Source organism: Alligator sinensis, unplaced genomic scaffold (genome assembly GCF_000455745.1).
Source record: "Alligator sinensis unplaced genomic scaffold, ASM45574v1 scaffold232_1, whole genome shotgun sequence".
Classification (NCBI taxonomy): Eukaryota; Metazoa; Chordata; order Crocodylia; family Alligatoridae; genus Alligator; species Alligator sinensis.
This window is the reverse complement of record NW_005842517.1, coordinates 96550-118077: the sequence shown is the minus strand read 5'-3', so window position 1 is coordinate 118077 and position 21528 is coordinate 96550. Positions and strand designations below refer to the sequence as shown.

The following is a 21528-nucleotide window of genomic DNA, read 5'->3' as shown; positions in this document are numbered from 1 at the left end:
CCTAGTTTTTTAATGAGAATGGGGTGAGAGACAGTGTCGAAGGCCTTCCTAAAGTTCAGAAAGACTACGTCTACTGCTACGCCTGCGTCTAATGATTTTGTGATGTGGTCATAGAAGACCACCAGGTTGATCTGACAGGACCTGCCGCTAATGAACCCATGTTGGTTGCCCCTAAGCATAATCTCCCCTGCTGGCCCCTCACAGACATGCACCAGGATAATTCTCTCAAAAAGCTTACCCAGGACCGAAGTAAGACTGAATGGCCTATAGTTCCCTGGGTCCTCCTTCCTCCCTTTTTTGAAAATGGGAACCACATTGGCCATTTTCCAGTCCTCTGGCACCACCCCAGAGCACCATGAGTGCTCATAAAGCCATGCAAGGGGTCCCGCAATGACCTCTGCTAATTCCCTCAGTACTCTGGGGTGGAGATCATCAGGACCTGCTGATTTAAATATGCCTAGTCCCTCCAGAAGTTCCCTGACTAGGTCCTCACTGACCCTAGGCCTGGGTGCACCTTCCCTGGGTCCTATGGGGGTCCTGGTGGGGGAGGCGACCCAGTCCCTGCTCAGAAAAATGGAGGCAAAACACTGTTAAATAGGTTAGCTTTGTCATCTGGTGTGACAACCAGATTTCCTAGCGTGTCCTGCAGAGGCCCCACATTACCCGGTACCTTCTTTTTACCCCCTGTGTATTTAAAAAAGGACTTCTTGTTGTCCTTGATCTGGGTAGCTAGTCCCAGTTCCATCTCTGCCTTGGCCTTCCTGACTGCCCCACTACAAGCCCGAGCAGCCGAGGTATAGTCCTCCCTGGTGATGGCTCCTCCCTTCCATTGGATGTACACTTCCTTTTTAGCTAGGAGATGTTCCCATATGCTTTTGATGAGCCATGGGGGCTTTTACGCCCTCTTGGTCTCTTTGATCCGTGTTGAGATTACCTCTCTTTGGGCTTGGAGGATTGTCTTCTTAAGGAACGACCACTCTTCTTGGACCCGCGACTCCCCTCCCCTCCGGGACCTCAGTGCCTCCCTGACTGTTCTCGTTACCTCATTGAAATCTGTCCTCCTGAAGTTCAGGGCTGCTGCCTTGCTGTAGGCCTTTGCTACCTTGTGCTGGATGGTGAATTCCAGCAGGCAATGATTGCTGTCGCCCAGGTGGTCGAGCACGTGCAGACCCCTCACCAGGTCGTCACCCATGGCCAGGACCAGATCCAACAAGGCGTCTCCCCTGGTGGGGCTGTGCACCTCCTGGGTTAGGTAGAGGTCCCGGCTAGGAACCTATGTGAGCGGTCAGACCTGGCTGACTGTTCTTCCCAGCAGATGTTCCGGTACCTTGTTCTCCAGGCACAGCCCGAGAGGGGGATGCAAGCCTGCTCAGATTTCATGATCTTTGAGTGTGGTCATCTAATTAAGTGTGGTTGTTTGGCATCTGTTGTCATATGACACCACATTCAACAGCCCTCAGGTGAAAAAGGGTTAAGAAAGGCTCAGTTTAAAGCACCATCAAAATATGTTTCAATTGCTCTTACATCTCTGCATAGAGGGCATGTACACAAGTGCCTGTCAGGGAGGTACTCTAACTCATAGTGCTTTACACAGAGCCATGAGTTTGAGCACCACTGAACCCAACAGTCATTCACCTGTTGGATAGGAGGGGCTCAGAGCCTTTCTCTACTGGCCATGGCCAGCAGGTGGGGGCACTCTAGAAGCTGCCAGACTGCTCCTTTCCCCAGCTCTGCCCAGACTGCCTGCTGGCAACTATCAGCAGTGGCTGATGGGGAAAGAGGCTGAGGGGGGGCAGAGCCCACCCACCATGTGCCCCCCCATCTACCCTGCTTGGGGGAAGCTGGGTGGGCCCACAAGATGGCGGTCTTCATTTTCTTCTCCCTGTGCCCCAGCTCAGGGCATGGCAGCAATGGCTGCTGCTGTCAAGAGCCTCCGGTGGGGGAAGGAATGGAGCCCCCCTCTCTATACAGGCCTAGCCCAGCTCCCCCTGCTCCCCCCAGATCTTGAGCCATAGCCTCTGCTGCTGTAAAAAAAACCCATTTACATGGGAGCTATGGGGGAAGGGAGCTCTCCACCTCATGGGCCTGGCTTGACCCCCACAAAAAAAACACACTATTGCAGGGGTAGCTAGTGGGGCGTGTCCTCCCCTGCTTTGGAGGGAGGATACTCTGTCTCCCTTTGTGACAGCTCCAGGGTTGGGGCTGGGCTGGTGCTTGCCTGTGTGAGCACCAGCTCAGTCCCTCAAAGCTGCGGGGAGAATTACTGAAAATTAACCCTTGAAGGGAACCTGTACACAGGTTTTCTAAGGCGCTCTGTCTGACAATGCCCAGGTCTGATACTTCATCAGATGAGGGTTAAATTTTCGTGCAATCACCCATTTTAAAAGTGCTCTGCAGCTGTGAACATTTGTTTCTAATAACGTATTCTTCGGTGAGAACATGTGCAGGCTAAATTTTTTTGCCGAATTTTAATCCTACTCAGCTATTGTTGGATTTAGAGAGTTTGGCTCTACTATGAGTCATTATTGGATTCACTTTTTGCTTAGGTGAGAAGGTGAAAAGAGAAACAGAAGAAAACTCCAGTGAAAACAAAGGGCTAAAAATGGGATCGACAGTGCATGACAAATGCAAAGATACTGAAAAACAGGGTAGAGAGGGGAAGAGGGAGACAGAATCTACTGAAAAAAAGAACAATGATATATATTTATTGTATACCTATCTTTTGGCCAGCTTAGATTTTGGAGACTATTTTTCTGTAACTTTCCCCAGAGAAATGTCTCAATGGAAATATGAAGAAAAAATGTTGTTTGCCCATTTCTGATCAAGGTGTCATTCCAGATACAGTAGTCCCAAACAGCAACTGCAGATTTGTTATGTGAAGCAAAACATGTGGCACTATTTTTAATGGGCTTTGTTTGCTGAAAGGGCCAAATCATAACCAGTGCTAGGTAATCAGATAGAGAAGAAAGGGAGCGTGAAGTGTATCTCTCTTCTCTGGGGTGAGCTGCATGCATGGAAGATCTGCACTGGTCTAAAATCACTTAACAGGAAAGAAGTCACTCTTCATTACCAGCAACTGAAAATGCTATCCAGTTTGTCCAAGGTAAAAGGGTTCACTCTTTGTAGCTTCAAAAATGGGTTCTGGGGTATTAAACCAGCCCCCCTAACAACTTTGCCACTTTTAGGCAGGTACTGCTGGGTATAAGTGCCAATGGCTATCCATCTGGCCCCAGGTGCTTTCTACTGTAAAGTGAACAAGTCATGACATTCAGCTGATGACATTCTCCTTGAGGATGAGGTGTCAAGAACGAGGCAATCCAAGATGATGATGGCTTGCTGTGAGAATTTCTAAACAGGCACTCAAAGAGAAATATTGGGCTGAATTCAGATAAGCTGCTGATGAATAGAACAAAAGGCCCTTAAATTGGCTATCTGATTTCTGAAGGGTATTGCCAAAACCAAGAGAAACTGGAGGTCTCTGTATTGGCATCAGGAAGAATGATTGCAGCAAACATAGACCCACTTGTCCTAGTTTCAATCTAGCTTGCTTGTGTAACATGGTGAACTTCCCATCCTGGGCAGCAACAACATCCAACATGCTGCATTGCTTGTGGCAGACTGCCTCCCAAACCACAAACAGCGTACTTGCAGCTGTGTGGTGCTGTAGGTGGGCTAACTACTTTGGGGCAGAATAATTGGCACAGTCATTCAGAAGTGTTAATTAGGGCTCTCAGGGTGCCTGCAGTGGTTGCTAGGATGCTTGCAGTTCAGGAGGCAGTCTGCCTAGAGCGGTGCAGCATGTTTGAAGGTGCCACCACAGAGAATCACCATTGTAGGCAATAGGCATGACCACTAGCCATCGAGCTGCTTTGACACAGATTTCGCTGTGAGCAAGTATGTACCTCTAAAGCTGAAATCTAGTTTCTGTTGAGGGTCAGATTGTTGTTATTAAGTGTCTTCTTTGTTATTTTTACCAGTGCTAGCTTGATCACAGCTTCTGCAAGCTGCAGTGACACCTCTGACTACGGTGTTAATTTACTCGGGGACTCACTGAAATGATTTATAGATTGCAGATGATGTGAACACCTATAAGAATCCTTGAGGGAGATGCATGCACTGTGGGAAGGGTCAGAGATCCAATAACAAGCATTTGAAAGAACAAAAACAAAAGCAAGGCATCCGTCTTAAAGTACTCTGTAGTAGTTAGAGCTACGTTGCCATGGCCCAAAAGGAGGCCTTGAAGCAGCACTGACACTAAAGAGCTCATGGTATGTTAGCAGAGCCTTGAGAAAGAGGACTTGTTCACATAGGAATGTTACTACTGGCTGTCCTTTTCCTATCACCTTGAGGCACCAGGTGGACATGCACTCTTATCATAATCCTTGAGAAAACTTTATAAAAAAGTCACTGTGGAGTAAAGCTGGTTTCTCATTTTTCAGTGACACATTTTTCCATTAAAAAAATTCCACTTTGTTGAAACTGAAACTTTTAATGAAAAATAATGGTTGGTTGTAAAGACTTTCCTAAGTCAGAAAAAACTTCTGTAAATTTTTTTGGCAGGTTTTAATATTTTAAATGAACGTTTTTTGGAAGTGTAAGATAAAGAAAAATTTTAAAAGTTCAACATTGAAACCTATTTTAATTAAATGCCACAGGTGACCTACACTGATTAACAGTCCAGAGTCTAAAATGTAATGCCATAAAAGGTTCGTCAAAAGATGCATTTAATGAATAAAACATTGTCCACAAATAATTATTTTAACTTTATGAAGTTCATTAAACTTATATTGACTTCAGTGGACTTTGACTCAAGCCCTTTCTGTTTAGCACAAAATGAATGTGTCACACCAGAACTGCTGTCTATAATTACAAGACATTTGCAGGGATTTTTTATTTTACAATTTATACTAAAAGGGGAATGGATGTTGGGTTACAAAACATGTCCTTTTTCTCATGTAGAAAATCCCTAATGTCTTATTCTTCATGCTTTGGTTGTTGCTCATGTTAGAAAGCTGTATGGCTCTGTTGGAAGATTAGGGTGCAATCAGTGCTCTCCTAAGATGGAGTATCTTTATTCCCCTACTCTTTCTTTGATCTGGACCTATAAACTCAGTATTGCACCTTCTATATATATGATTTGTTATGAGCTCACAGATAGCCTGCTCTTTTCTGTTGGTGCACAGGGAATGGCTTTATAGAAACAAAAAATAAAAGTGAAGTGTGTGCCTGAAGTACCTTCCTCTGCCTTCAGTATTTCAACTAAATAGGTTGAATAGGTTTGTCCTCGCCCCTACCTTGGGCATATTCAAGAGGAGGTTGGATGATCACCTGTCTGGGGTCTTGAGAACCCAGTGTTCATTCCTGCCTGTGGCAGGGGGTCAGGCTAGATGATCTGTTCAGGTCCCTCCTGACCCTAGCTACTATGAAACTCTTATGGGAGATTGGTAGTCTGAACTGGGAACAGAAGAGAATTATAGTGTGTAAAGAACAAAGACAGGGAGAACCCCCTATAGCCAAATTCAATGAATTTGGGTCTTCAGAGAAGATACGATAGCATACCAAGTAAATGATGTGAGTCATAAACATCTGTGAAAATTTCACACTTGCGTGAGAGCATCCTCAAGACAATAGAATTTAGCTATAACATGTTCCCCCCAAATGATCCAGGGCTATAAATAAAACAAATTATTTAGACTAAATGGAGAATGTTTTTCCATTTCATCCAGCCCCCACAAAGGCTGTCCATGGCAATGTTTATGACACAAAACAATCAGAACATATTCTTAGTTAAAAAGCTGCGTGGCAGAAAACTGGCTTTTCTGTTACAGGACAAATAAAAGCCCTTTCATGTTCACTGCCTGATTAGAATGGCTGTGACATAACAGACATAAAATGATGAGCTATCATGTGAAGAGCCAGAGGAAGTGGACAGTTAGAGCTTTCAGAACAATATGTTTACAAATACTCATTGAGAATGTATTCAACTGTGCACTTTGTTTCAAATATTTAAAAAGATATTAAAAAAACACAAAGGCTAAGTGTAGACGGTCAAAAAGCCCAAGGCTGAATTGATTCAATCGTCATAGGTTAGTCTAAGCTACGTAGATTGAACCGATAAGCAAGTGAACAGACATTCACTTTTGATTCTGGAAATGCAGCCACATGTCTGCAGTGGCCCAGGCCGGAAGCTCGGGGGTGGTAGAGCATGCCTCCCTGCTTGGCTGGAGAAGACAGTTTGAGTCAAGGCTAGCCCACCTATCCTGTGGAGGGGTTTGTGGAGGAGGTACAAAGCATCCTGGGATGCTGGGGGACTGTGAGTTAACTTGAATATGGAAGGGATCTGGGACAGAAGTTCAATAAACTGATTTAACCTAAATCAGTTGTGTCTGTTACTACATCCATCTAGATTTATCTTAAACTGGTTTTGGCCATTTTGAAAGTGGTTTATGTGCACCGAACTTCTGTTGGGTTACAAATTTGAACTGGTTTCCAATCACTTATACCAGTTTGTGTGTGATTTCTGTCCCTAGCCATAGTCTTTACACTGATTTCAGTGAGATACAGGTTTGGCTCTCAAACTGGGAATGAAATCTTCAAGATTAAGGTTGTGATGCAGCAAAACACTGGAGCAACTATTTAACATTCAATGTGCGAGTAGCCTTATTAATCTCAGGTTACTTGAAGTTGGTCAAATAAAAGATACTGCCTTGACCCGAAAAGTTTTGTCTGCCTATGCCTTTAGACCAACGCAGCTACAACCAGTATCCCTGAAACATGGAAGATATTGTATTTTGGCATTTTTAAATGAAAACTTCTCAAATGAACAAGAAAAAAACCATACTCAATACCCTGCCAGCCATCTGACACCTCTAGGTAACCTGCCTGCTTCAGCCTTTGTCTGGGCTTCATTTACATACTGACAGAGCAGCTTTTTTACAAACTGGCTTTCCTATCCAGGGGACCCCTGCCATCTCCAAGTTCCCCCGTGCAAAAAGAAGTCTCTTTTCTACCTGGGAAAAATTTTACAATTTTTGAATTCTCCTTTGCCTGATGAAGGGTGTGTCGGCCCAAAAGCTTGCAAAAAAGAAAAAAAAAATTGCAACTATTTAGTTGGTCTAATAAAAGATATTGCCTCTACCCCAAAAGTTTTGTCTGTCTATGCCTTTAGACCAACATGGTTACAACCAATATTCCTGAAACATTGAAGTTAACCATGCACTTAAGTAGCTGAATATCCTGTCTGTAGCCAGGGCAGGAAATTGCAAACAGTCATTAAAACCACTACAGAAGTAGAAGTACTATTGGTATGGTTGGCCAAAGGAAAATTTCACCATGGTATGCAAGATTGTATTAAACTAGCAGATTAGTATGCAATGTCTGTAGTGGGCTTGGGGGTCACTACAGGCATGTGTAGATGTTACGCTTAGATTCGCCTAACTAAGGTTAGGTTGATCTAAGTTCTGACCTATACAGATGTTTTGGGGGGTTAGATTGGGCAAAAAAAATAAAAATGGCCTACCTGGTCTAAATTAGCTTACCTGAGGAGGTGAACTAAGTTAGATTGAGAACAGGTTAGCCTGACCTAACAAAAGTCTTGTACGTTTGGAGTGCAGCCCTAGGTCTTAACTGGGCTATTTTTAGCCCCCTGACCCTCTTACCCTCAGACAGACACCCCTTCTCCCCCCACAGACCCACTGCCTTCCCCTGAAGACCTGCCAGCTCTCCCCAATCCTGCCAACCCACTGGACCTGCTGAGTCCTCCACAGACCTGCTAGGCCCGCCCCCACCCTGCCACCCTAACTTACTTAACTTGTGCTCCCAGTGCAGTTCCCAGCAGTAGCGAATGCACACACATTCTACACCTAATCTATAATCACTTGGCTTAAAGATAGCCATGTGATGATAGACTGAGTACCATGAACTTGTGCGCATACCCTAAAAGGAGTAAGACTGTAACCAAATCAGTAAGCTTATGGGCTGCCATCTACAGAAGGGACCAACTGAAATTATAGTATGCTGCTGGTAATAGGAACAGCAAGCAGATCAAAATGTCCCTTATGTGATTTCCATCCTTGCAATGACAAAGTATTTATTACAGGATGCACCTTATCATCCTGGGAAGGCTGTTGGTTTAAAGTTAAGATTTGGTGCACATGTCTTTTGATATACCAAAGTACCTGGCATTATGGGCCTGTTTGGAAGAGGTGCTAAGTACCCACAATTGTGCTTGGACTCAACGAGAGTTGTGGTTATTCAGGATAGCTGAAGATCAAGCCCATGCTCTAAATATTCACAGACATTCCACTTATTTAACTGCAATCAGTTGTATTGCAAGAGTTGTTATGGACTTGAACTCAGCTTAATGAGGATCTGATCCAACTCCCATTTAAAGCTGAAGGAGCTTTTCTGTTGACATCAGTCATGCAAGATCAGGTTTCAAATGCATAGGTAGAAGCGACAAAGAGAAAAAAGAGAGCGAAAAAAACTTTATTTGTGTATGGAATATTCTTTCTCAAATAAATATCAGTGGCGTCTTGACTTTGTTTGATCTTTCCTGGACTGTATCTGCATAACAAAAACTCCAAAATAATAAACATTTTGAAGTGTCATAAGATTCTTACCTAGTTAAACAGGACAAAGCTCCAGGAACAAAAAAACACATTTAGGATCATAAAAAAATAAATAGAGCAAATTCTGCTTCCAAATGTCGAGGGAAGTGTTAGACTACAGAGGGCTGATATTTCTCCATTTGCAGATAGGAGTAGCCGTGTGGGTTGAAGAGTTAGACAGGTAGAGACTTATTTGTGGGAATTCAGTGTGATCAAACATGCTATTCTTTAAAATGATAGATGTGCATAAATAACAAAAACACACCATTTTTGGCTGAAAAAGCTGAATATGGAACAAACATTCATAGAAAATATATTTTAAGTAAAAGAGCCATTTGGTTGCTTTGCCCCAAAAGACTAATAAAAGAGAAATAATTTCCAAATTGCATCTTTATTAAATAAAACAAAATATACGAAGACATTTTGTACTTTATGGAAAAAATTGCCTCAGTGGAAAAAAGAGATTAACAACTGAGGTAGAGCAGATGAGTTTCAGTGCACATCTTGTCTACATGTGCCCCTATGGTGCCATTGTTACTATGTTACTACCCTAAAGGAAGTACTAAATGATGGTGCAGTAACAGCTGGACACCCCTTCTCCCTCCACAGACCCCTTGCCTCCCCCTGAAGACCTGCCAGCTCTCCCCAACCCTGCCAACTCCGCTGGACCTGCCAGGTCCCCCACAGACTGTTACTGCACCATGCTGGTGATGCCCGGTCATTTTTTGCCGTTAGCTGTAGCAAAACGCTATAGCGAGGGAGAGTGTTGCTATGGTGGTGTAGAGGCAGCATCATGGTTTGTACCCATCGACACACTGTCACCATAGTGCATTACTATGGTGATGTAGCATCTCATGTGGATGCACCTGATAGTGTTTCCCTTCCCTATACAATATATTTTTGTCTATTGATTAAATTGATCTGTATTTCTGAGAGTGTGTATTTACAAAGTTATATGATAAATAGTAGTGAAAAGTGAAGCACCCTGTTAGCTATGCACTCTAAATTCTAATAGAAGTTGTGCTGAAAGTCTTAATCTTGCAAATGCAGAGTGAAGGCGAATGACATGTATTTGAACCTATCTTAAAAGGCACCTGTGTAGAAAAGTTGTGCCGAATGATGTCTTGACTAGTAATGCAACAGAATTGGAAATGTTGGCTGGTTGTATCCATATACAGGTTGTAGTAAATGTGTAACTGATCAGAAAGGCTTAGAACTTGCAGCTATGGCTATATATTATCTGATTATTTGGTACCTTGAGGGTGTCAGGCCACAGCCCCTCCGCTGCCTCCTCAGGAACCTCCCCCTTAGGCTTTGGCTGCAGTTTTCCCTTGCACCTTTTCTTTTATGTACTGCCTTCCTGGGACCTATAGGTGAACCTTTTCTTGACTTTAGCCAAATTCTCCATCTATCAGACCAAGAACGAGGCTCCGGCTGAGTTGAACCTGGGTGTCTGTGGGGCCATATTTCTGTTACTTCATGCATGTCTCTGGGCAGATTGTTACTAGGAAGCATTTACAGATTCATTGGGCTTGTTCGAGGGGAAGTGGCCCTGCTCTGCTTGGGTCCCCTACTGAGAACACGTGTTATTACCCAATGACTGTCATTCCCATTCCTGTTTTGATGTGCCAAGGAATCTGCTATTATGTATGTAGTGGTCTCCTTAACCGAGGAAAGTATTCTTGGTGGACCTAGGCTCACTGTTTCCTACATAACAAATAGGCCTGTTTTGTAGGGCTCTGCAAGGCCTTGGACCATGCTTTGGATCCAGAGAAGATTTGGAGGCTTTGGACACCGAAGCAACATTTCCAGATCGAAGTGTTGGCTTCTTAAGGCTTTCCAAAGCAGTTTGGAGCTTCCGAACCTCTTTGGAAAAGCTTTGCAGCCACTTCAGAGATCCGGCCATAGGTTATAATGGGGAATCAATGGAATATCTATAACTTTGTTGCTTTTTGTCTAATTTGGATTAAACTTGAAGGGCTGGTAGAATATGCAGAGATCATGAAGTCTACCAAGTTTCATAAAGATTGGTGCAGGGGTTTGGGGGGAACTGTACCCCAAATTCATGAAAGCAAAACTCATGTCACGTGTGTGTGTTACATCACAGGGGGGTGAAAGCTGCAGAGATGGTAGCTTCTGGTAAGGCCACAAAGCCTGACAAGTTTCAAGAAGATAGGTTTAGGGGTTTGGGGGAAACTGCACCCCAAATTCTTGAAAGCAAAACTTATGTCACGTGTACATGTTAAGCCACAGGGGGGTCAAAGCTGCAGGGATGATAGCCCCTGCTGGGGCCACAAAGCCTGCCAAGTTTCAAGTTGAAAGGTGCAGGGGTTTGGGGGGAACTGCACCTCAAGCTGCTGACAGGCAAAACTCATGATATAGATGACCCTGTGTGTGTTAAGGTGCAGTGGGATGAAAACTGCAGGGGTGGTGGCTCCTGCTGAGACCATGAAGCCTGCCAGGTTTCAAGGAGATAAGTGCAGGGATTTGGGGGAAACTGCACCTCAAGCTGCGGAGAAGCAAAATTCGTGACATGGGTGACAGTGTGTGTTAAGGCGCAGCAGGGTGAAAGGTGCAGGACTGCTAGCCCCTGCTGCAGCCACAAACCCTGCTAGCTGTCAAGGAGATAGGTGCAGGGCTTCTGGATTCTGGGGCCCTGCATCTCTAGCTGCTGACAGGCAAAACTTGTATCATGGTGCTTTGAAACCCCTGCAAGTTTCATCCAAATCAGACAAAAATAAACGAAGTTATAGATGTTTCATTGATTCTCCATTATACCCTATGGCCGAATCCCTGGCATCCAAAGCAGCCGGATTGAAGAGCTGCCTACTCGCACAGGCCTACTGTCTTGCATAGTGGCAGCAAATGGATGTTGTGGGGGAGGATAAAGAGAGCATGCTGTGAATTTTTTACCCTTCTACTGCAGTTTCCAGCATTCAACATTTCAGCTGCCAACATTTACATACCCAAGTAATTTTAGGTAGTCGAGTGCCTTAGTCCTGCTCATGTGACTAAATAGTCTCAGGTGCAGAAGAATTTGCAGGTTTATCCCCTTAGCGTGATTTCTAAATCTGTCCAGAGGAAGGTTTCGGTGGAGCTAAGGAATATAGTTCTTATTATAGATTCTTAGCTCTGTAATTTACTCCCAGTAGAAATCTGTTTGAACCTGAGACACGTCTTGTTTAGGGCACAATGAATTTTGAAATACCCAAATAGAATTAAACAGCAGCAAAAAACCCTCTAAGATATCCCTTCCTCTGGCTTTCCCAGTGTATCTTGTCTTTTCATTGTTTCCATGAATTGGATTAAAACTTTTCCAACCAGGGGCTGCATCAATTCTGTCCCTTGCTATCACTTTATAACTGAGTACTTAATCCCGCCCTGCCACTGCAAATACTATTTTGTGTTTTCTTCATACTACTTGCCAGCCTGTCTCTCCTGTAGTCAAATAGGAGTTTTGCCATTGACTTTGGTAAGACCAGGTGCTACTTCTGTCATTGATGAAGTTTCCAAACCTTTTTCTAACGGTCAGAAAATACAACTAAGCTGCCTGACATTGTTCCAGGGGGCTCTTACCTAATTGTGCCTGAATTAGGTAAGAGCACATGAAACCTTACGTATTTTTGTCACTGTGTTTATAATAGCAGAAAACTGTGTGTGACGATCAGATACTCTGATAGAAACACTCGTGAAACTTGGGTGAGCTGTTTCAAAATCTATATGTGAACTGGGATCTAGGTGGACTTGAAGCCCATTTCTAATGTTATGAGGTATGTTATCAATCCCCTGATGTCTCTAGTGTTTTTTAAGCCTGCATCATGGCTCTAAATTAAAGCAGACAGGAAGGCTGGTTTAGTTGTTAGAGCTTTGGTTTAGGACACATGAAACCCTGGTTCATTCTGTGCTCTGCCAGAGGCTTCCTGTGTGAATTTGAACAAAATGCTTGTAGCCCGGGTGTACGTGGATTTGTACTTCCCTCTCCAATTGAGGGAATTATTGGCAAGGCAGCATGCTGTGGAGGGACACAACAGCCCAGTGGCCACCTCCGTCCCCTATAAAGTCAGATCCAGTCAATCAATTACTTAACTATATACAGATTTATTATCACAACAAAACCATTACAGGGTAAGAAGATATATATATATCTATGTACACGTTTACAAAACAATAAACCCTATAATATATTATAGGGTTTATTGTTTTGTAAATGTGTACATAGACTGTGTATGGTATCTCTCTCTGTCTCTCTCTCTATATATATATTACATACAGATATACCACACCCAGTTTGGGGGGGGGAGACAGGGCTCCCCTGTGGGGACCCCTCTCTCCAGGGTAACTTACTACTACTTTGCAGTCACAGAGGGTTGCTTCTTGTTCTCCAGGTCGAGCTCTGTCCCTGCTGGGTTTTCCTGCTGCCTGACTCTGCTGCTGTCCTGGCTTAGGGACACAGGCACCACTGTGTGTAGTGGATGCTTTGCCTTATACTAGGGGTTGGAGGCCTGGACAGCCTTGTGCAGCACCGGGGCTCGGTCTGTTCCTGGACCCTCTGGGCTGCGTCATCTACACTGAGCTGCTGCCCCGTGTCAGCAGCTGTAGACCTGAGCCACCCCAGGATCTCTCACCCTCTGTGCAGCGCCTCCTGCACCGAGCTCCCAGCCTCGTTCTGGGGGTTGAGGACCTGAGCCACCCTAGGGGCTCCAAAGGTCCTGCTCCATGCACCAGCCTGTGCACTGTGTCTGTGGCTGCACAGCAGAGGTCGCAGACCCGAGCCGCCTCACGCAGTTCTCAGGGTCTGGATGCTGTGCACCGTGCACTGAGAACCTAACCGCTGGGGCCGTCCCCCGCTCCCCGCTGACAGAAGTCTTCAGGGGCTCTTCCTGGGCTACTGCTTTGCCCTGCTGAGCAGCAATCTTCAGCTCTTCTAAGTCCCACTCTTCTCTCTTCTCAGTCCCCGTCAGGTCTGCCCTTGTGCTGGGCACGCAGCTCCTTTTATATGCCCCTGAAGTCTTCCGGACCTGACAGTTTACAGTCTTCACTCAGGTCCGGGAGAGCTCTTCTCCCCCTCCCCTCAGAAAAGGGGTGTGATGTTATTTCTCTTGCTGCCTCCTGATTGGTCGATGAGCTCCACCAATCAAAACAGCAGGATCTCAAGCCTGGGATTCAACCCAAGCTCTGAAAGTAAGCCTGCTACATGCTTAAGCTGAGACTTACAAAGGTACTTGGGTCTTTACATGAGGCTGAGGTAGAATTTAGAGTGAGCGATTCACAGAAATTTTACCAACCCCCCTTAGGCACCTAAACTGTCTGGTAAAAATGGATTTAGATGTCTATAATTGAGCAGATACATACACTCAAAGACACCACTTCATGCTATATAGGCATCTTTGTCCCACTTTAGGCTGTTAAGGATTGACAAATTACATGGCCATGCCCCTAAACTGCCTTCTGAGCCCAACCTGGTAGATATGCTCTGAGCATACCTAATGGTATAGAGTTTGGTATTCTCCCTTAACCTCCATGTGCCTACATGCCCGACGATGTGTTTTGATAACAGAACTTCCCTGCCTGGCAGGGGCACTGAGAAGATAAACAGGTGAGATTGTGACGGGTTCCGATATCCTGGTGCGGAGGTAAAGGGGCCAGACAAAACTCTTAGATGAGATTTTTTCCTGTCTGATATAGTAGAATCCTGGAGTCTTATCTTCTAAAGCAAGGCCTTAAGGCAGGATTTTGCTGCAGTGCTGACAGCTGGAAAGGTAATGTCCTTAGTTTTTCTTTGTTCAAAATTCTGCACAGTTTGGCGCCTAGAGAGGTGGCCCCATGTTTCAAATTTGCTCTGTTCGTGCTTAGTCATTACTTCTACAAGGCTCAGCAGTGTGGCCTCCCAGGCCTTTGTAACAGATGCCATTGTACAAAGTGTGTGTGACTGCAATCTCCAGGATAGGCTTTAATTAGAAACAGAATGTTATACAGTAGCTTGGAAAGGGAACGGGAGAAATCAAAACAAGAGACCAGAAAGAAAATGCCAAGAGAGAGAAAAATAAAAGGCTATTCTGCTGGCATTTTGTGCTGACAAGCGCTTGACAGGAAATACTGTGCATATCTGTGGAAAAAGAAAGGGTATGGCAAAGAGGAACAAAACCTATTAAGGAAAACTTAAAGGGTCAGATTCCAGCTGGAATAAATCAGCATTTCTCTGGAATTGCCACCATCTCATTGACTGCCCTGCTGCTAATTCATACCAGCCAAAGATCTGGCTTACTTGACACAAGTGTACACACAAACTTGAATATCTGTTTGTTTATATTATCCCTCATTTTAATTAAAATTTTGTTTTCCAGGCTGTCCGCCTCTTGGTCTGGAGACATTAAAAATTACTGACTTCCAGCTCCATGCTTCTACAGTAAAGCGATATGGCCTTGGGGCCCACAGAGGAAGGCTTAATATTCAGGTAACATCAATTTTCTTTCTAAGTGGTGGAATGGCTCACGGTTGCATTGTTGTACACACACTGCCAGTGGATGGTTATAGGTTTTGACTACTTTGTCAGCTCACATTATTCAAATGAAAAGGAAATATTGAAATTATGGCAATGGGTAGAGTTGATGGATAGATCTGAAATTGTAGGGTTTTTTTCCTTGGTTTATAAAAGCTCCAAGAGTGATGTGCATAGAATTCAAATCCTAATGGCATTCTGTAAGGAAAGAAGGTGAGTGGAGTAGAAAGAGGAAGCTCTTCCCTATGCGTTAGCAGTGCACAAAGGAGAGGCAGTAGGAGGGTGTCTGAGAAGCAGGATTATTTTGTTTTATGCTTCGCCTACAATGAAAGAGATCTGTAATTAAGAACAAATTTTTAAGTGAAGCTGCTTACTGCCCATCTTCTCTTCTCAGGCAATGACAATTTTGTCAAGAAATAGAGCAGTTCTGACAAAACTGCTCAGAACACATTCATGTACACATTCTTAGTTTTCCTTAGTTTTGTTACTTTTACTTCCTAGAAAGTCATCTCTTTTATTCCAGACTTAGATAAGCATAACTGAGCTTATTTACTCCTGGTGGAGGTGTGCTGCCTGGACCCCTGTTTCTGTATGCCTGGAGGCTCCTGCAGGTGACCCGCTCTGTTTTTAACGAGTTAGCTTTCTTACATTAGTGGCAGTGAAGGCCTTGGGCAGCCCTCCAGAGCCCATACCCCCATGGGCACGCAGAGGGTCACCTGGCCACCTCCTGCACCAAATAAGCCTGGGATACACAGAACCGTGGTAAGTTGGCATCAAAAGAAGGAAACTGTCCAGGTCTTTAAAAGCCGGGGAGAGCTGCTTCTAGATCCCCCAGCCAGAAACACTGCAGCCAAGTGCAGGCTATAGAGGTTGTAGTCGTAGTAGTTGTGGCTGTGTACCAGAGCAGCCAGGTGTAATGTGGGGGTTAGTGGGGTGAGAAGCAGCACAGCGTGGGATGCCTAGAGGACCAACCTGACACTAGCCCTTATGTAAAACACTGAACTGGTTCACAGAGAACCAGTCAAAATAATTGATTATCCAGGTATATTCTTGACACAGCTTGGGCTGTGTAAACCATTCTAGACTGGCTTGTACATCTGGATGCTTGAGGTTTAAACAGAACTTGAGGTCTAAGTGTTATGTTTGTGTGCACCCTTAGGAAATGAATGAATTGTAAAAAACCTGGTTTCAGGGCACTGGCAGGAGAGGGGATTGAAACTGTTGAAACTGAGACCAAAGGTAAGTATTATATCATGAGCTTGATTGCCTACTGAGTTAATTTAGTTCTGTGTTCGTGTAAGACCACTGAAGTCAATGGAAATATTGGAATAAACCTGCAGTGGTGAGCCAGGTATACGTTTAGTAATCGATGAAACAAAACACACAAATTTTTCTAATAGGGGAAATATACTTACCTTAGCTTGGAAATTAATGATGGGGCAGAGCCAGGAATCAGATAGCTTTGAGGGGAGATGAATGTTCTTTGGTTAGCACTTGTAAATATTTCACCAGCCTCGGATATATCCTTTTCCTGTTGTAGAATTCTTTCCAAACTCAAGTTCACCAGGACACTTTCCTTCAGCCCATGAAGTGAAATAAAGGCAATTTTACCAAACGTAGTTTCAGTACACCGTGCAGAGAGGCAACCAGCATTTAAAGTCTGAAATTATCTTTAAGCATGAACATATTTGAAGGGGTAATGTCCCTTACACAGAGGCCAAAAGGACTCAGGTAAAATTGAATCTCCATAACTCGTACTGGATTGATTGTTTGGACTTCTAATCTCCAATACTCTGGATTTGGGAGTGCTTCTGCCCCTAAAGTAAATTTTACCATTGTATTTTTTTTCTTTCTTTCTTCTTAGTCCTGTAACCAATGCCCAAAGTTTGCTTCCAGCAAGTGACCTTCTGCCACCATCTCATCTGCTATTTCCTAGCAGTTCTCCAGGTACTCTTGGCTATAAAAATAATATTCATGCCAGTTCTTGAACAGTGGCCCCATTTTCCTTCAATGTAAGCCTTATTTTTTCATCTTGGCAGAATCACAGACTTTAGATTGTCTCCTGAGGGTCGCAGTGATCTCCGCAGTCACTTAACACAAAGACCAGTCATTTTTTATTTCAGTAATAATTTCAGTTGTGTTCTTCATTCTTCAGTTCAGATTTTAGTTTAGAAAATAAATTATTTTTTTACTAATATAATACTGATCGAAACTAAGTTTTATTCCATGTATCTGTTGCCATTTCCTTATCCCATCTTAATTAATTCTGACTAACACATTCTCTTTATTTTTTAAATGTTAAACTTATGTTTTAATTTTTTTCTCATATAAATACTTTTATGATCTTGTTATTCTGGGAAGCTTATATATAAATGGCACTGCAGTACCTAATCGGCAACAGTCTTTAATCATAGTACTTTATCTTTCTGTCCTGTTCAAGTGCAGCTTATTTCTTTACGGAAATGTTATCTCTGATAGACAGTGCTAGTAATCCTCAAATTGAACACCTTCTTCATTATAACTTCCAGATAACCATGTAATAATCCCATATACCGGCTCAACCACTTGGAGTGCTGACAGTGATTGACAGTGTGTTAAAAAGTGAGGTTTAGCATTTCTTTTTCTTTTTTTTCCCCTTCAGGGGTTTCTCATTTTGGGACTGCCCTAAAATTAAAAAGGTATTCAAGTCAGTTTATATTTCTCTTTCCAGAGCACATTTTTTTCACTTTGTTTTGAATGTTCAAATTTAGTTGTATACATTTAGTAAGTATAATTAAGACCTTTAAATTGCATTGGAATATATATATATTCCAATGCAATTCAAAGATCTTAATTATACTTACTAAATGTGTGTGTGTATGTGTGTGTATGTATTAGGGGTGTGCGAAGTAGGCCCAATTCAATTTGGATTCGGATTCGGCTACAATCAGGGACAGTGATTCGATTTGTTGATTCGGATCACTGTCCCTGATTCGATTCAGCCAAATTCGAGTCTGAAGATTTGATGCTGATTCAGAGAATCAGTGATTCGGACATAGACACAGCTTTAAAAGTTTGTTCTACATACCTTGAGGTAGCAGGCACAGCTCATGATCGCTGTGATGCTGGGGTGCATGGAGCATCCCACAGAAGTGTGGGGGGCCCCTCCATGTGCTTGGCAGTGAACACGGGTCTGCTGGAGAGCATGCTGGGGGGGCCCCCCCACACCTCCCCAGCTCAGTGATCAGCTGCAGGGGGACCCTGGGTTGCCCCTGCAAGACCCAGAGGCACCAGTCACCAAGCTGGGGTGGAGGGCATGGGGAGGCCCCCCTGCACATTCCCTGGCAGACCTGGAAATGGACCATTAGTGCTTCTGGTCCACTTTCTGGTCTGCTGTCAAGTGCACTAGGGAGCCCCCCATGCTCCTGTGGTATGCTCCAGGTGCCCCAGCATCACAGCACTCATGAGCCCCTGCTACCTAGAAGTATATAGAAAAAACATTTAAAGCTGTGTCTATGTCCAAATCACCAAATCTTTCCAAATCTCTCTGAATCGATTTGGAGGGTTCTGATCTGATTCAGAGAGATTAAAGGGTCCTTTGATTCAATTTGGATTTGGAGATTCAGCCACCAAATCGGGCCACATCTCCACTGAATTGAATCAGGGACCAAAGCTTCGCACAGCCCTACTGTATATTAGATAGATAGATAGATGGGAATTTGCCTAATACCAAATGTAGGTCCTCCAGAATATGTAAGTTTGAAATTTAGATTAATTATTACTGTCCAAGAGGATGGAGAATGAAGAATAAAATCAGTTATAGTCTGATGATAACTCTTACAATTTGAGGCAGGAGTCAATTTAGGAGATTCACCCCTGAACAGAGAATCAGTTCATGAACTATGCACCACTCAGGTACCACTTATGGCCTGTTGAGAAGGTTTCATTGGAATTTAGGTGGTGTATAGAAGTTTTGCTGGCCTTTGGCCTGAGGTGAACTTTACATAGTAGAGACCACTCTCTTTTTAGTATTAGAAAATGTGTTTATCCTTGTTTCCCGATGTGGTGTTGTTAGACTACAGAGCCAGTCATGAAATCCACAGTAATTTTTGATCAGTGTACAAATAGTTACATTACTTCATACTATGGAAAGGCAAATGGTATTTCACAGTTATATTTAAGCAAATGTTAGTTATTGTTTTGAAGCTGTTCAGTAATGTACACAGTGGAGGAAATTCAATTCTAGGTGAAGGAACCATGTGAGGTTCCACTTAAGATCTGTTTTGACTGTATTTAATGGTCTCTCTAGTTTTCCTTTGCAAAGGGGTGACTATCTTCTTATTACCCCTAAAGGCTTGAATTTATTTTCCCATAAGATCAAACAAAATCATTTTATGTTCAAATATATAACGTTACACGATGTAATGTTGCTAACATTAAACAGGTTCAGAAGTATAGACACATCCCATGTAATTGGCACCACCTCAACTCAAAAGTATTGTGGGGTCCGAACACCCTTCGTCAGGCAATTCAAAGATTGTAAAAGTTCTCCCAGGTAGAAAAGAACCTTCATCTTGCACGGGGGATGTAAAGGATGGTGGAGTTCCCCTGGGTTTCAAAGTTCATTTGTGAACGAGTTACTCTGTGAATATGTAGACTGGGCAAAGACAAAGACATTTTTTTGCTGCTATTTAGTTGGGCTAATAAAAGATATCGCCTCTAGCTCAAGAGTTTTGTCTGCCTTTGGAGGGTTATAGTATTTTTCCTACTTATGTTAATAGTAGCTTATGAAGTAAGTAGAATGTGAAGTTCATTGATTAGTTTCACATTATCACTTCTCAGCTTAAATTTTTATTCCAAAAAGGATAGGATATAGCAGATGAAAGAAAGGATAGGATATAGCAGATGAAAGAAACATCAAAATACTTTACATTAAAGTAATCACTTCCAGGGCTCCCTTTCTATTTTGCCTTCAATCTTTATGTTATTCTACAGCCAGTTCTAGGACCAAGCTATTAATAAGTGGGCAAGGAGATGAGCACCAGATTTAAAGCCTGACAAAAGCTTGCATAAAACAACTCTTCATCAATCCACTGTAAATTCTGGGCTGAATTCTGATACCCTTTTCTTACACAGGGTAGTACTGCAAAAAGTACTCAGTTTCTTAACTCTTTGGCCACATCTGCATGAGCGTGGACTTTTGGTTCCCTGGGGACAACTAGCAGTAGCACACCTTGTACTACCACTAGTTGTCCTTGGAGAATGTCTGTGCCATGTGCCCTGTGGCACAGAGCAAGTTATGCCGGGGGGATAGGAGAGGCTGGGGCTAGCACTAGGCTGGCCCCAGCAATCTTACCTGGGGTCTTGGGGGCCTCCTGGGACTGCAGCAGTGGCAATCTTGCCACTTAGAGCCTGGCCAGCAGCTGAAGCATGGCTGTGTCCTGCTGACCTGGCTCCGGTTCTGAGTGGCGCACACTGCCCCTGCATGTACCTCTCAACTTTTTATTTTTCTGCAGGTTTTTTTGACCCCTGGATTTCCAGGGGTCAAATCCTCTCCCCCACACCCCCGTGCTGCTCCATTGCATTGTAGAGAACACCTGAACTTGCAGAATGTGGCACTGCAGATGTGTCTTCAGCACCACATACTGCACAGCTGTGCTTGTCTGGGCACAGCCTTTGAGGCAGGAATATTTGTTATAAGTTTCCAGAGTAAGGGGTAGCTGCAGTATTGGTACTACTGCTGCTCCTACTGTGAAACCAACAGGTTCATGTTGTAAGGTATCTTCATTCTCACTGAAAAGTATCACATTCTGATGCTTTGTCTGGCTTGAGAAAAATCATTAGTAATTATTATATTATAAAATAAATATATAAGGCAATATTTCCTTTCCATTCCATATTTTCCTGCTTAAGGGACTGTAATCAATGCTGTGGACTAGCAGAGTTGTGCTTTTATAATCATATGCATGCAACTAAAAGGGGGTTGCTTGGATTTCTTTCTTTATTACCTCTTTATGAAAAATATGCTGTAAAAAACTAAGAGTGGAAGTTTCAATGTTTCTACTCTTTTATGTTGACAGTAACTACTGGAAATGAAACATTACCTGGTTGAAAATACAGTCCTGAGCCATTTAAGATTTACAGGCTCCCTGTGGTGTAATAATTATTGCTTTAGGGGATCTTACTGTTGTCCTCATCCTGTTAGGAATTAAGTACAAGTTAAACATAGATATATAATTATTTGTATTGCAGCTGAACAACTGGGTATTGTTTTCACTGAAAGATTGAAATTTCTGCCTTTATTTTTAACACATTTAGTGCTGCATGTCTTCCTTCTCTATACAAAAATGGCTATTTGGATTGTAATATGGGCAAATATTTATTCTGTCTTGCATATGTTTTTTGGGGAACAAAAGCATAATAAATATGAGTGGAGATCGG

The 21528-nt window shown here is 43.3% G+C and overlaps 1 protein-coding gene across 1 annotated transcript in view; it reads left to right on the top strand.

Moving 5' to 3' along the window:
* The window catches only part of CPXM2 (carboxypeptidase X, M14 family member 2), a gene marked incomplete at its 3' end in the record, with an annotated part of 143062 nt that overhangs the window by 35545 nt on the left and 85989 nt on the right, over positions 1 to 21528 (top strand). The window contains exon 3 of the mRNA XM_006031600.3: positions 14954 to 15063. Coding sequence (XP_006031662.2) covers positions 14954 to 15063 — 110 coding nt within the window. The remainder of the gene's footprint in view (positions 1 to 14953; positions 15064 to 21528) is intronic.